The sequence below is a fragment of the Erythrolamprus reginae genome, chromosome 10 (assembly GCF_031021105.1).
Source record: "Erythrolamprus reginae isolate rEryReg1 chromosome 10, rEryReg1.hap1, whole genome shotgun sequence".
Lineage (NCBI taxonomy): Eukaryota > Metazoa > Chordata > Lepidosauria > Squamata > Dipsadidae > Erythrolamprus > Erythrolamprus reginae.
This window is the reverse complement of record NC_091959.1, coordinates 30741009-30754712: the sequence shown is the minus strand read 5'-3', so window position 1 is coordinate 30754712 and position 13704 is coordinate 30741009. Positions and strand designations below refer to the sequence as shown.

The 13704-nt window shown below is 48.0% G+C and overlaps 1 protein-coding gene across 2 annotated transcripts in view; it reads right to left on the bottom strand.

Annotated features, from left to right (window-relative positions):
• The window catches only part of SLC15A4 (solute carrier family 15 member 4), a 52287-nt gene extending 43487 nt beyond the window's left edge, over nt 1-8800 (bottom strand). The window contains exon 1 of one of the 2 annotated variants that reach the window (XM_070762107.1): nt 7476-8800. In XM_070762107.1, the coding sequence (XP_070618208.1) occupies nt 7476-8060 (585 nt within the window). In that variant the 5' untranslated portion in view covers nt 8061-8800. The remainder of the gene's footprint in view (nt 1-7475) is intronic. The other variant, XM_070762106.1, reaches the window with a different exon arrangement.
• Nucleotides 8801-13704: the final 4904 nt, after the last annotated feature.

The window sequence follows — 13704 nt, the reverse complement described above, 5'->3', positions numbered from 1 at the left end:
CTGGTTATGGGGATACAGTGATCCCCCGCTCGTTGCGAGGGTTCCGTTCCAGGACCCCCCGCAACGAGCGGGTTTTCGCGAAGTAGCGCTGCGGAAGTAAAAACACCATCTGCGCATGTGCAGATGGTGTTTTTACTCCCGCAGCGCTAGCGAGGAGCCGAAGATTGGGGGCGGCGCGGCTGTTTTAAAATGTCGCCGCCGGCATGGGGGGCTTCCTAGCAGCCCCCCAAACCCGGGTTGGGGGTCCGGGGGGTGCTGGCAAGCCCCCCATGCCGGCGGCGACATTTTAAAACAGCCGCGCCGCGCTGGCTGTCGGCGCTTTTGAGCTGAGTCCCGGAGCGAATTCGCTCCGGGACTCAGCTCAAAAGCGCCGACAGCCAGCGCCAGCGAACGGCTTCTCCGCGCTGGCTGTCGGTGCTTTCGAGCTGAGTCCCGGAGCGAATTCGCTCCGGGACTCAGCTCAAAAGCGCCGACAGCCAGCGCCAGCGAACGGCTTCTCCGCGCTGGCTGTCGCCGCTTTCGAGCTGAGTCCCGAAGCGAATTCGCTCCGGGACTCAGCTCGAAAGCGGCGAGAATGAACGGCGTGGGCGGGCGAAGGGCGGGCGGCAGCGAGGAGTTTGCGTGGGCGGTGGGGAAACTCCTTGCTGATGCCCGCTGCTCGCCCTCGCGCCAGCAAGAGGGGGAAGACCCAGGGAAGCCGCCCAGCAGCTGATCTGCCGGGCCCCATCTACGCATGCGTGCCCATAGAAAAAAAGGGCACACATGCGCAGATGGTGTTTTGACTTCCGGGTTGAAAAATCGCAAATTACCCTGTTCGCAATGGTCGGGGACGCAATAACCGGGGGATCACTGTATATCTATCTACACAAGACATACCCTTCACCCCAAACTCCCATTTTTCATGACTCATTGGAGCTGCTGTTCTATGATACAGCTGCAAATGAAAAGCTACTACTGTCTCTCTCCCAAAAAAAAAGAAAGAAAAGAAAAAGAAAAAATTTGGAACATTGCGCCAGCTGAATCAGACTTGTTTTGCTGCCATCCCAGCTTACACGAAGCCAGCGTCCTTAACTAACAGGGCTTGTTCATGGCCTCATTAAAAAGGCCCAGTTTTGGTCTCGGAATCTGTGCCAACACAGCTGGATGAAGACCAAGCAGGGCACCGCTTTGCCTTCCTTTTTAGCCCTCTTTCTTTCTTCTGGTTTGCTTAAAAGGCTTTCCAGAAAGCAAGTCCCCTGGAATTCGAATATGTGTCACCAGCTTTCCTTTTCACAGTAACACAGGTTTTAAAATTAAATCAATAAATAAGATTAGGGCTTTGTAATTTTAGAGGGAAGGTGGCATTCGGCGTGGCTTATTAAACATCTGGAATGCTACGAGGGTTATCGGAAAAGTAAAGTTGCAAGATTATTTTTAAAAATACAAAGAATGAAGATATTGTAATCAAAATTACATGGATTGTAGCATGGGTATTACATTATATTTTCATATAATCACCATTCAGTTCAATACATTTTGTCATCCATCAGACGAGTTTTTTGATGCCCGTGTCATAGAACTCTCCCGCCGCCTTTTTCAACCAATTCGCCACTTTGATTTTCACCTCGTCGTCGTCATAAAAGTGTTTTCCACCAAGATGTTCCTTCAATTTGGGGAACAGAACCCATTTTGTCACATGCTGTCTTGGCATTACGTCCTCTCCATAAACTGAAACGAATTTGCAATGAAGTGTTTCTTCCTTAAGTATTCAGGTAGTGTATTACAGTGCGCACTTTGCACTTGGCGGGAAACAGAATGAGGACACAAATCTATAACGGTCACTACAACGCCAGTCAATGATCTACTGACCACTGGCACTACTCGTTGTCTTCCAACGGCTTCTCACTACACGATAGTAATACCAACTTCCCCCACAAACATTCCCCGCGAGAGCTACGTGCCTTTTAACCTTACTTTCCAGATAACCCTCATACGTATCAATTGGTCTTTGAATATCTGACCCTAGTTAGGATTAGGGTCACATAACCATATTATGCATTATGGATTACGCAAGAGCAGAGGTGTGTTCCTCCCAATTCAGGCCAGTTCTATGGAACTGGTAGTAACTTGGTAGCCTGGGTTCGTAGAACCGGCAACGACTCAGGCCTGCCATGCTGCCGAAATGGCTCTCTTGGCAGCGCCATTTTGGGTTTCTTTGCTCCTGCGCATTTGCTGTTTTTTAGCATTGTGGATGTGCATGAGTATACTTGCACTGTGCATAAAGGAGCAAACCAGAAGCAAAGAAAACAAGAACCCTCCCCCTGGGCATGAACTGTGGTAGCGCAGTGGTTAGACTGCAATACTGCAGGCTATTTCTGCTGACTGTTGACTTCCTGCAATCTGGCAGTTCAAATCTCACCAGGCTCATGGCTGACTCAAAGTTCCATCCTTCCGAGATGGGTAAAATGAGGATGTTGGTGTCCTCATTTGCTTCATAGTCACCCCTAAAATGCCAGGATTCCAAATAGCATTCGAGAAATAAATCAGAATCCAAGGCTTCGCCATCTCCAAAGTTCCAGTTTATTAACAAGGCCATGTTAGCACAACTGGAGAAACCTGAATCTAAGGTTACGAGGTTATCTCCACCCGGGTTAGAGTTTATTTCCTTGCCTCTCCTCCTACAAGCCCATCACATGAACCATACATTTTCCGGCCAGATGCTGAACAAAGGTTGACCTTGAGAACCTAAAAGGAATGTGTCATGGCATGCAGCCACACCCCCAACCCCAAAATTCCCACAACAAGAAATATTCCAAAAGAACATAGCATAATGTGGCAGGCCAAAACCTCCAAGCATTCTGGCTTCGGCCTGACAGAGGACCCAGATTGTTGGGAGCAATAAGCTGATTCTGTAAACCATTTAACAGAAGATTGAAAAGCACTGCAAAGCAGTAAATAAGTAAGTGCTATTGCTATTTACTTAGGTTACTTAGAATAATGTTGGAAGAGACCTTGAAGGTTTACTAGTCCAACACCCTACTCGAGAGGACCGCTCTAACAATCCCCCTCCCCCGTTGGACAAATGTACAATGTTTGCAGTGGTGGGAGATCATATGATCCCAGCCAGCTTCCAACAAGTCAAAAAAGGGAAGGTGGCAAGTTGTAGTCACTTGTCCCACTTAATGACCATAGCAAAAGAAGTTGTAAAATGGAGTGTGGTCACGTGATGCCTCCCTTAATAGCTGCACAGCTTAATAGCAATAGCACTTAGGGCTTATATACCACTTCACAGTGCTTTTACAGCCCTCTCTAAGCGGTTGACAGAGTCAGACTCTTGCCCCCAACAATCTGGGTCTCCTCATTTTACTGACCGGGGAAGGATGGAAGTCAACCTTCAGCCAGTCGGGATCGAACTGCTGGTTGGTGGTCAGAAGAAGGAAGGAAGGGAGGGAGGGAGGGAGGGAGGGAGGAAGGAAGGAAGGAAGGAAGGAAGGAAGGAAGGAAGGAAGGAAGGAAGGAAGGAAGGAAGGAAAAAGGAAGTTCAAAGCAATAGGAATAGTACTTATATACCGCTTCACAGTGCTTTTACAGCCCTCTCTAAGCGGTTGACAGAGTCAGACTCTTGCCCCCAACAATCTGGGTCTCCTCATTTTACTGACCGGGGAAGGATGGAAGTCTGAGTCAACCTTCAGCCAGTCGGGATCGAGCTGCTGGTTGGTGGTCAGAAGAAGGGAAGGAGGGAGGGAGGGGGGGGAAGGAAGGAAGGAAGGAAGGAAAGGAAAAGGAAGATCAAAGCAATAGGAATAGTGCTTATATACCGCTTCACAGGCCTTTACAGCCCTCTCTAAGAAGTTTACAGAGTCCGCCTTTTGCCCCCAACCATCTGGGTCCTCATTTTACCAAGCTCAGAAAGATGGAAGACTGAGTCAACCTTGAGCCAGTGAGAATCAAACTGCAAAATTGCTGATGGCTAGTAGTCAGCAGAAGTAGCCCACGATACTGCACTCTAACCACTGATCCATCATGGCCCTTAATGGTGGTTTTTTCTGGTCTCTACTGTGGTCGTAAGTCAAGGACTTCCCGTTGCTGGAGGCTAAGATTGGAGGACAGACTCTCTTCTTTGAGTTCCTAGAGCAATATCCACAAGGAAATATACAAGGATTCCCTTAACTATAATGAATGAAGAACTGCTTGTGGTCTCAGTGATATTTAGAAAGATTTTTGGCTTCTCATCCTTTACCATTTTTATGTTTCGGGTCAGTTTCATTTCCTTGCAGTGATGACAGCTGAATTCAGAACTATGAGAAGTCATGGTCCTTTCCTTTTTAAGCTCACAATGTGTCAGAGAGAAACAGGAAACAAACCAGTTTAAAAGAGGAACCTGAAAATAGCTGGGAAAGCAATGGAAAAAAAAATCCTCATTTTCACCACGTTGGGATGAAATCACTGCATTGCTCAAGTCTACCTATTTGGAACAGGGCGTAAATGTGTTTTTTGGGAATAATTAAAACAACATTGGGAAAATGAAAAGAGCACAACATTCATTTTTGACAGAAGAACAATGAAGGTGCATCGTGACTAACTTTGGTTGATGGCAGGGCTGCCCAATCTTGGCAACTTTAAGACTTGTTGACTTAAAGTTGTGGACTTAAAGTCCCAGAATTGTGGCCTTGTGGAGTTAAACTCCCTTCTGGCGTTGTGGACTTCAACTCTTAAGAATTCCCCAGTCAGCATGCTATAAGATGGGTGGACTTCAACTCCCAGAATTCCACAGCTGGCACGCTTTGAGATGGGTGGACTTTAACCCCCAGAATTCCCAAGCCAGCATGCTTTATGGGTCTTAAAATTTCCAAGTTGGACATCCCTGGTTTACATCTTATTTCAACAGAGGAAGTCGACTGACAGGAAGCAGAAATTCGATTTCCTCTGTGACTGACTGAATGCCATAAAGTTGGTGTTGACTCTTAGTGACCATATATTTTCTCTGGAAGGATGTCTTCAAGAATATCTTCCAATGGTGGCCCTACCATCACGGTAACTTTTGAATCCATTGATTTAATCTTCTCCCTTCCATTCTTTCCACCTTTTCTAGCGTCTGAACCTTACCTGGAGGTCTTTGCATAATGTAGGAGCCTGATCATTCATTTGCTTTGAGTGAAAACTCTAGATTTATCTCTTTGATGACCCATTGCTTGTCTTAATTGTCCATGGTCTTCTCAGCAATCTTCTGCAACTCCAGCATTTCAACAGGTGAATCCTCTTTCGATCGCGTTTTTTCCAAGTCCAAATTTCATTCTTCCAGATGCTGTCAAATTACAAATCCAGAATTCCTTGCTATCAGCCAGCTGATAGGAAGGGTCATATACAACATCTGACTGGAGGGCCAAACCCACTTTGATAGGCAAGCTGTTGTGTGCGCTGTCTGGGACAAACTTTCCTCTTTTGGTGTCACATGTCTGATCGGTCACAAGGCCACAACTGTGTGCATTTCAGGTCAGGGTGATTAGCACACAGAGGAAGAATTATATAGAAACTTAACACAACACAGCGTAGTAAGCAAAAGAGAGAAATTAGCATACTGGGAAGTTTAAAAGGCCAATTTCTTTGGCTCAATAGTACACAAAAGTTTTTTAATATTCAGTCGGCTTTCTCTAGGGAACAGTTTGGTATACATTTTTCAAAAAGTCAGGTCTACTTTTCCCAACCTGGTACAGGCCAAATGACTGTGACTACAACTCTCATGATCCGACATCAAAGCTAATTTTACACAGCTAAAAGAAGCCAAAGGTAAAGATGTAAACACATCTCAAAGACATCAGAACTGGGAAGGAGGAGGAGTTTGCAAGAAACAGAAGCTAATTTTCAAAAAAGAAAAAAGCAGAGTAAACACATTCAAGGGCACATGAACATTCACTCTGAATGGGGTTAATTTGGTCTAAAAAGCAGCTGAAGATCCCAATTTTAAATCAAGCCTAAGGGAAATATTTCTTACCCCTTCATCGTCCAACCCAAAGGCAAGAGAAACAGACCTCTTGCAGAATCTGTTAAAGGAGATCTTATTCTCCTGAAGGACAGAAGAATTGAGAAGATCCTACCATACGTTTCTTTATCTTAGATTCCCTGTGTCTTTTTCTAAAGCAAATAGTAGATTGACTCAGGTCATTAATTTATGGAGATAATGTCCTGATGTCATACACAAACTCAAATCAAGCAAGCTTAGGAGCAAAGCCATCTCAAGGTTCTTGAGAGAGACATCAATTCACACCAAGTTTCAACGGTAGCTTTTCTTCTGGTGTTACTTAGCTCATTCATGGCCCTTCATTCTTGAATTTTCCCCTTTCTTGGGCCTTTCCTTTTGAAGGTTATCTCCCGATAGGAAGAGCCTTTCAAACCCAATTCTGAGAATCTTCTACCACATACCCAGATTTGGTGGTGGAGAGGTAAAGAGGAGGGGACAGTTGATAGAAGGGACCATCATCATAAGGATTAGATAGGGCAAGATAATCTCACAATCTACAAAGTTACAGATTACACAGAAACTCCATACTTTGAGCATCACATGTAACACACCCAAAAACCCAGGATATAATAGGAATGAGTTACTGAGGTGGATCTCACTGTTAAGATCAATCATTGCTCATCACTTAAAGGCCAAAAAGCTGCTAACCATCATTTGAGGCCATTGCTGCATTTAACTCAGCACTGTCTACCCCAACCTTGTTTGAACTGACCATTGTGGCCAATCCTGTAGGTCAATGGGTCCCACCAGGTTGGAGAAGACTGGTCTGTGCTATAAGCCACCATTTTCCAGATGCTTCTGCAGCCATGTCTGGATTCGGGGAAGAGGATCATCGCTATTTAGAGTAGGAAGACTCTATTAATAAAGATTAATTAATTATTAATTATCTTTCCACCCCACTCCCCAATTAGGGTAGAAATTCCTGTAAAAGCACCCAAGCCAAAGACGGCCCAACCTCTCACAGAACCTATGGTAAGAAACCACCTGGTTTCCTACTTAACTATGATGTTTTAGCAAAGACCACAGCTCCAAGATCTAGACCAATGGTTCTCAATCATTCTAATGCCACAACCCCTTAATACAGTTATTCATGTGGTGACCCCCAACCATAAGTCTAGCACCAATTTTCCAAACAGAGCTTTAAGCTGATTGGCAGGATGGTCAGAGGGACACCCCCACTATAAACAACTGATTGGCCAGATTGTAAAAATATGTTCCAAGGCGCCAGAATAGAAGCTTTAGTTCCTAACACCATGGGAAATTTGTCTTGCCATGGTCTTAGGCGAACCCTATGAAACAGTCATTCAATCCCTAAAGGGGTTCCGACCCCCAGTTTGAGAACCACTGATCTACACCAATCAATCAGTGACAACAAGCAAGGACAGACATGAAGCTGTCCAACCTGTCAGCTTGGTCACCCATTTGAAAACCCAACCCAAGACTTTGTTAGAGAAGAAGACAACAAAGGCTACTCCACCTGATCAGCTCCAAAAGGGGTGATGTTGGCCTTGACAGACCCCACGCTCAGCCCAACCAGCATCAAGCCAACATAGGTGGCAATGAGACAGTAGCGCGTGGTTCCTTGGGGCAGGCACGGGCCAGACGTGGTATTACTCTGAAGAGGTGACGAGCAGTTGTCAACGGGCCACAAAGGAAGCTCACCGCAGAGCCACCGACGGCTGGGAGCAATGGCCATAGCGGGGAAAGCCAGCATGCCCAAGAGGTAGACCGCCATGCTAACCAAGATGGTGGGGAACTTGCCCAACAGGGCATCAGCCAGCCAACCCCCAAAAGGGGAGACCAGGTAGGTGACGCCCATGAAAATGAGAAGTGCTTGGCTGGCTTGGGCGCCCTCCCAGTTGTAAGGAGTCCCATTGAGGAACAGCACCAGGTTCGAGGTGATGCCGTAGAAGGCCACCCTCTCCAGCAGCTCTGCCAGAAGTACCGCGGCACATGCCAAACGCCGTCCATGGAAGACGTTGGCCGCAGGGAAGGAGACAGTCAAGGACCGAGCATTGGGCTCCAAGAGCGGACTCCTCTCATTCGACTCAGTCTCTTGCATTGTTTGGTTGGCCAACTGCTTACTCAACTCAACTTCTGTTGGGCGACCCAACTGAAAATCTCTCCTCTCTCTCTCAACTCTTACACAAATCCCTCTCCAATGCCTTCTCCCTGAGGGACCCAGGAATCTTTGGGGTTCCCCTACTCTCAAGCCCAGCTCCAACCCTCCCTTCCCGACTTCCAAGCTCAGATTCTCCTCTTGGGAACTAAAGGGGGGGAGTAGGTTCCAAAAGCCGGACTCGCCCCCGTACCTCCAAACTTTTTAAACTGACCCCAGCTTAATCTAAAGCCAAACTCTTCCCCAATTGGGATTTGAACCCGTAACCTCCCGGTGTTCGGGGGGCTCTTCCGGAGCCGCTCCAGCTTCTCCCCTCCCCGCCTCTCCAAAAACCTCGCTAGGAAAGCCTGGCGCCGGCCACCATTCCCACAACCTTCTCCCCCTACCGCCGCCGCTTCGCCGTCCTCTGCTCGGAAAGCCCAGGAGATTCTCTGAAACCCGCCTCTTTCAGCCCGAGCCGCGCGCGCCGATTGGCTCAAGGCTCCCCCGTGATTGGCAGGGGAGGCGGTGCTTCCTGGTTTCTCCTTTGGCTTGCAAAAAAAAAAGTCAACTCGAATTGCAAGCGCGCGTTTATAAGGGTGGCAAATCCGGATCGGAGGCTGCTTGACCTCGAAAACCCGGAGCGCCTTCCCTTCTCCTTCCCTCGTCCTTTATTTATCTCCCTGGATTTAGTTGGTCTTGGTTTCAGATCCCGCAGAGACTCGATGGTCAGAACAAGCCCAGAGCGAGTCACGGGTTGTCGTCACGTGCGAGCGTGTTGCAATGATTGGAAGCGGGCCTTGGCACGGGTTGCGGGCGGGGAGCGCCCTGACGTCGCGCGCGTGCTCGTGCTGGGCCGTCTTGGCGCTTTGGGCGCAGGGAGAGCCGGAGGGTGCATGGCGGGGGCTTCCCCCCCCCCCCGGTTGCTCTGTTGCTGGTCCCCAAATTTCGCAAAACAGTGAAACTCTTCCTCCCCCTCCCCGCCGCAATTATGTTTATTTTTTTCACCAATTATACAAACATCCATAAACATACCATATTATTATCATCATTCAAGGGTCACCATCAGTGAACTGTTGGACAATATTACTCGGTTTGTCATGTAGATGGTTGAGTGGTTCAGGGTGGGGAATTTGTAGTGGGTGGGACATTTTATTCTATTTTTTACTCTATTTTAAAATTTACCTATTCTGATTTTATGTATGGTGGGACTGGTCTCTGGGTGTCACACGACTTTCGTTGCCAATGACAATTAGTTTTTTTGACAATGACAATACATTTATTATTATTTCTATGCAAAAATATATCCTCAGTTTGCTTCTTTTAGACACAAGGCCCCCTCCCCACGGGCAAAACCTAGATGTTAGTTGTTTCCCGAATGCCATAACTCTGCTAAACAAATAATTCCCTCAACACTGTCAAACTATTTACTAAGTCTGCACTACTACTAAAAAGCTGACCAAAATGGATTTTTACCGACAAGAAATATTAGCTCTAACACAAGGACCATACGTAATACTCTTGAGTACTATGATAAAAATTTTGATAAACCAATTGCTCTTATATTCATAGATTTAAGAAAGGCTTTTGATTCCCTATACAGTGGTATCTCATACGAACCCCTCGTCTTACGAACAACCCGAGATACGAACCCGGGGTTCAGAAAATTTTTGCCTCTTCTTACGAACTTTGTTCTTATGAACCCGCCGCCGCTGCTAAGAAGCCCCGCCGCCTGGCTGTCGCTTTTTGAAAGAGCCGGAGGGCTTCCCAGTGTCCTCCTGAACCTGAACGCCAAACCCGAACTTCCGGGTTCGGTGTTCGGGAGGCCGCCGAGAAGCCCCCCGGCTGTTTTAAAAGGTGACAGCCGGGCTGCGAGGCTTCCCAGTGGCCTCCCGAACGCCGAACCCAAAAGCTCGGCAAACGTTCGGGTTCAGGAGGCCGCTGGGAAGCCCCGCAGCTCGGCTGTCACCTTCTAAAACAGCCCGGGGACTTCCCAGCAGCCTCCGGAACCCGAACGCCAAACCCGAACTTGGAGACTCTACTCAAAAAGAGGATAAATCAGCACCTAAAAAACAGTAATTTATTGGACCCAAATCAGCATGGCTTTACTGAAGGCAAATCACGTCAGACTAATCTCATTGATTTCTCACAAAAGTGTTGGATGAAGGTGGTGCCGTGGATATTGTCTATCCGGACTTCAGCAAAGCCTTCGATATGGTTCCACATAAAGAGCTGACAGATGAATTAGTGAAGATTGGACTTAATCCCTGGATAGTTCAGTGGATTTGCAGCTGGCTGAAGTATAGACATCAGAGAGTTATTGTTAATGGCGAGTATTCTGAGCAGACAGGTTACAAGCGGTGTGCCACAAGGGGTCTGTTCTGGGTCCTATTCTTTTTAATATGTTTGCAAGAGTGACACGGGAAGGTTTGGTAGGGAAGGTTTGCCTATTTGCCGATGACTCTAATGCAGCGGTCCCCAAACTACGGCCCGCGGGCCGCATGCGACCCGCTGACGCCATTTCCCCGGTCCGCGGCAGCGTACAAGACTTTACCATCTATATACAGTACTAAGTTCCCGAATCTCCCCTCCACTCTGCTGCTGAGCGTCTGGCGGCGGCAAGGAAGAGGAAAGCCAGGGGGCGGGGAGGAAAGCACCCTATGGCAGAGCAGCAACAGTTCCTCTCCCTAAAGGCGAGAAATAAATTGGCCAATTGCTTTCCTCCCCGCCCCCTGGCTTTCCGCCTCCTGCTACTCCAGAAGCCCTGCAAGAGTGTCTGGAAGGGGGCAGTAAACAAGCCATCATGATCCCCCTGTGCACTAACTTGTTAATGGCCAAGCCGTCCTGGATCGCAGGGAGGGGAGCTTTTCCCCAGCCAGGCGATGGCAAAGCCCCTCCGATGCTTGCCCGCCGCCCAGGCCCTGTGCTTGGAGCCGGGGGCGACGGGCCTAGCCTCGGCTTACTTGGCCCTGGCGCGGCCGAAGCGCGGGGCGGAGTAGGTGTCGGTGGTGGCTTCAGGCCCGCCCCCGAGCTGAGCTTCCTTTGGCTTCCTTCGAGGCAAAGCTGCAAAGCTCACCTGCCGCCTCGAAGGAAGCCAAAGGAAGCTCAGTTCAACGAGGACCGGCTGTTTGTCCCTTGAAGCTGCCACCGCTGCCGCCCACTGGGGAGATCCCTTCGCCAGAATGGAGGAGGCGGTGGCGGGCTCAAGGGACCAAGAGCCGGTCTTTCTCAGAGCTGAATTGTTGCAGCCTCTGAGGCCGCCTCCGGGCGAAGGGATCTCCTCGGTGGGCAGCCTCGGAGGCTGCAGCAGCGCAGCCCCAAAAACGACCGGCTGTTGGTCCCTTGAAGCTGCTGCCCACTGGGGAGATCCCTTCGCTCGAACGGAGGTGGCGGCGGGCTCAAGGGACCAAGAGCCGGTCTTTCTCGGGGCTGAATTGTTGCAGCCTCCGAGGCCGCCTCCAGGTGAAGGAATCTCCTCGGTGGGCAGCCTCGGAGGCTGCAGCAACACAGCCCCGAAAAGGCCGGGCTATTGGTCCCTTGAAGCTGCCGCCCACTGGGGAGATCCCTTTGCCAAAATGGAGGCGGCGGTGGTGGGCTCAAGGGACCAAGAGCCGGTCTTTCTCAGAGCTGAATTGTTGCAGCCTCTGAGGCCGCCTCCGCCTCCAGGCGAAGGGATCTCCTCGGTGGGCGGCCTCAGAGGCTGCAGCAACGCAGCCCCGAAAAGGACCGGCTGTTGGTTCCTTGAACCTGCCGCCACCGCCGCCTCCGTTCGGGCGAAGGGATCAGCAGTTTCAAGGGACCAACAGCCAGTCCTTTTTGGAGCTGCATTGCTGCAGCCTCCGAGGCCGCCCACCAAGGAGATCCCTTCGCCCGGAGGCGGCCTCAGAGGCTGCAACAATTCAGCCCCGAGAAAGACCGGCTCTTGGTCCCGTCTTGGAGCTTCTGCTTGCAGCCGACTGCCCCGCAGCGTGTTGCAGGGCAGGAAAAAAAAGAAGAGAGGAAGGAAGAGAGAAGAAAAGGAGAGAGAGGGAAAGAAAGCAAGAGAGAGAGGGAGAGAAAACAAGTGAGGGGGGATGTGAGAGAGAAAAATGAGAAAATGATGGAGGGAAAGAAGGAGGGAGAGGGGAAAAACAAATGAGAAAGAAGGGGAAAAAGGGAGAGGGAAGAGAGAAGTGGGAAGGAGGGAGGGAAAGAAGGAGAAATGGAGGGAAAAGGAAGGAAGGAAAGGAAGAAGGAAGGAAGAAGAAATGGAGGGAAGAAGAAATGGAGGGAAGAAGGAAGAAAGGAAGAATGAAATGAATGGAGGGGTGGAGGAAGGAAGGACTTTTTTGGGGGGGGGTGTAAATTTTTTTAAATTTTCCTCTCAACATACATTCAAACAATACAACGTACCATCTAATTTTCCCTGAATAAAATGTCAGTAACTAATATCAATCATCAAAAAAGTTGCAAAAGTTTTTTTTTCTAATGTTGTCATCCAGGTACATAATTTTCTTTTAATTAAGTTCCCTCCTTAATGTTCCTTCAAAAAGTACACCAATTATATTTCTAACTTATTAACCATTATGCCAAAGTGCTTCCTTCTTTCTTTATATATTTTTCTATAAATATTTTTATACATTTTTCTATAAACCAAGAAAACCTCGTATAGCCAATCAGATGTTAACAAAAGAAAATTAAAAACAAAGCAAACATGTATGAATTTCAGACTTCTTGCCCCCCCTCTAAATAGTACATTCCCATTTTGTTTTTTTTACATTAAAATAAGGTATGTGCAGTGTGCATAGGGATTTGTTCATAGTTTTTTTTTTATAGTCCGGCCCTCCAACAGTCTGAGGGACAGTGAACTGGCCCCCTGTGTAAAAAGTTTGGGGACCCCTGCTCTAATGGGTGCAATAGGGTTGATATTCCTGGAGGCGCCTTTAATATGGTAAATGATTTAGCTTTACTAGATAAATGGTCAAAGTGACGGAAACCGCAGTTTAATGTTTCCAAATGTAAAATTATGCACTTGGGGAAAAGGAATCCTCGATCTGAGTATTGTATTGGCAGTTCTGCGTTAGCAAAAACTTCAGAAGAGAAGGATTTAGTGGAAGTGATCCCTGACAGTCTCAAAATGGGTGAGCGGTGTGGTCGGGCGGTAGGAAAAGCAAGTAGGATGCTTGGCTGCATAGCTAGAGGTATAACAAGCAGGAAGAGGGAGATTGTGATCCCACTATATAGAGCGCTGGTGAGACCACATTTGGAATACTGCGTTCAGTTCTGGAGACCTGACCTACAAACAGATATTGACAAAATTGAACGGGTCCAAAGACAGGCTACAAGAATGGTGGAAGGTCTTAAGCATAAAACGTTATCAGGAAAGACTTAATGAACTCGATCTGTAGAGTCTGGTGGACAGAAGGAAACGGGGGACACAATCAAAACAATATGTTAAAGGGTTAAATAAGGTTCGGGAGGGAAGTGTTTTTAATAGGAAAGTGAACACAAGAACAAGGGGACATAATTTGAAGTTTTTCCATTTTGTTTTGTGCTTCTTTTATGTCAGCAATGCTACAGTATCACGAATGTAGCTGATTAGATACCTGTTTCCTCTAAACAGTATAGC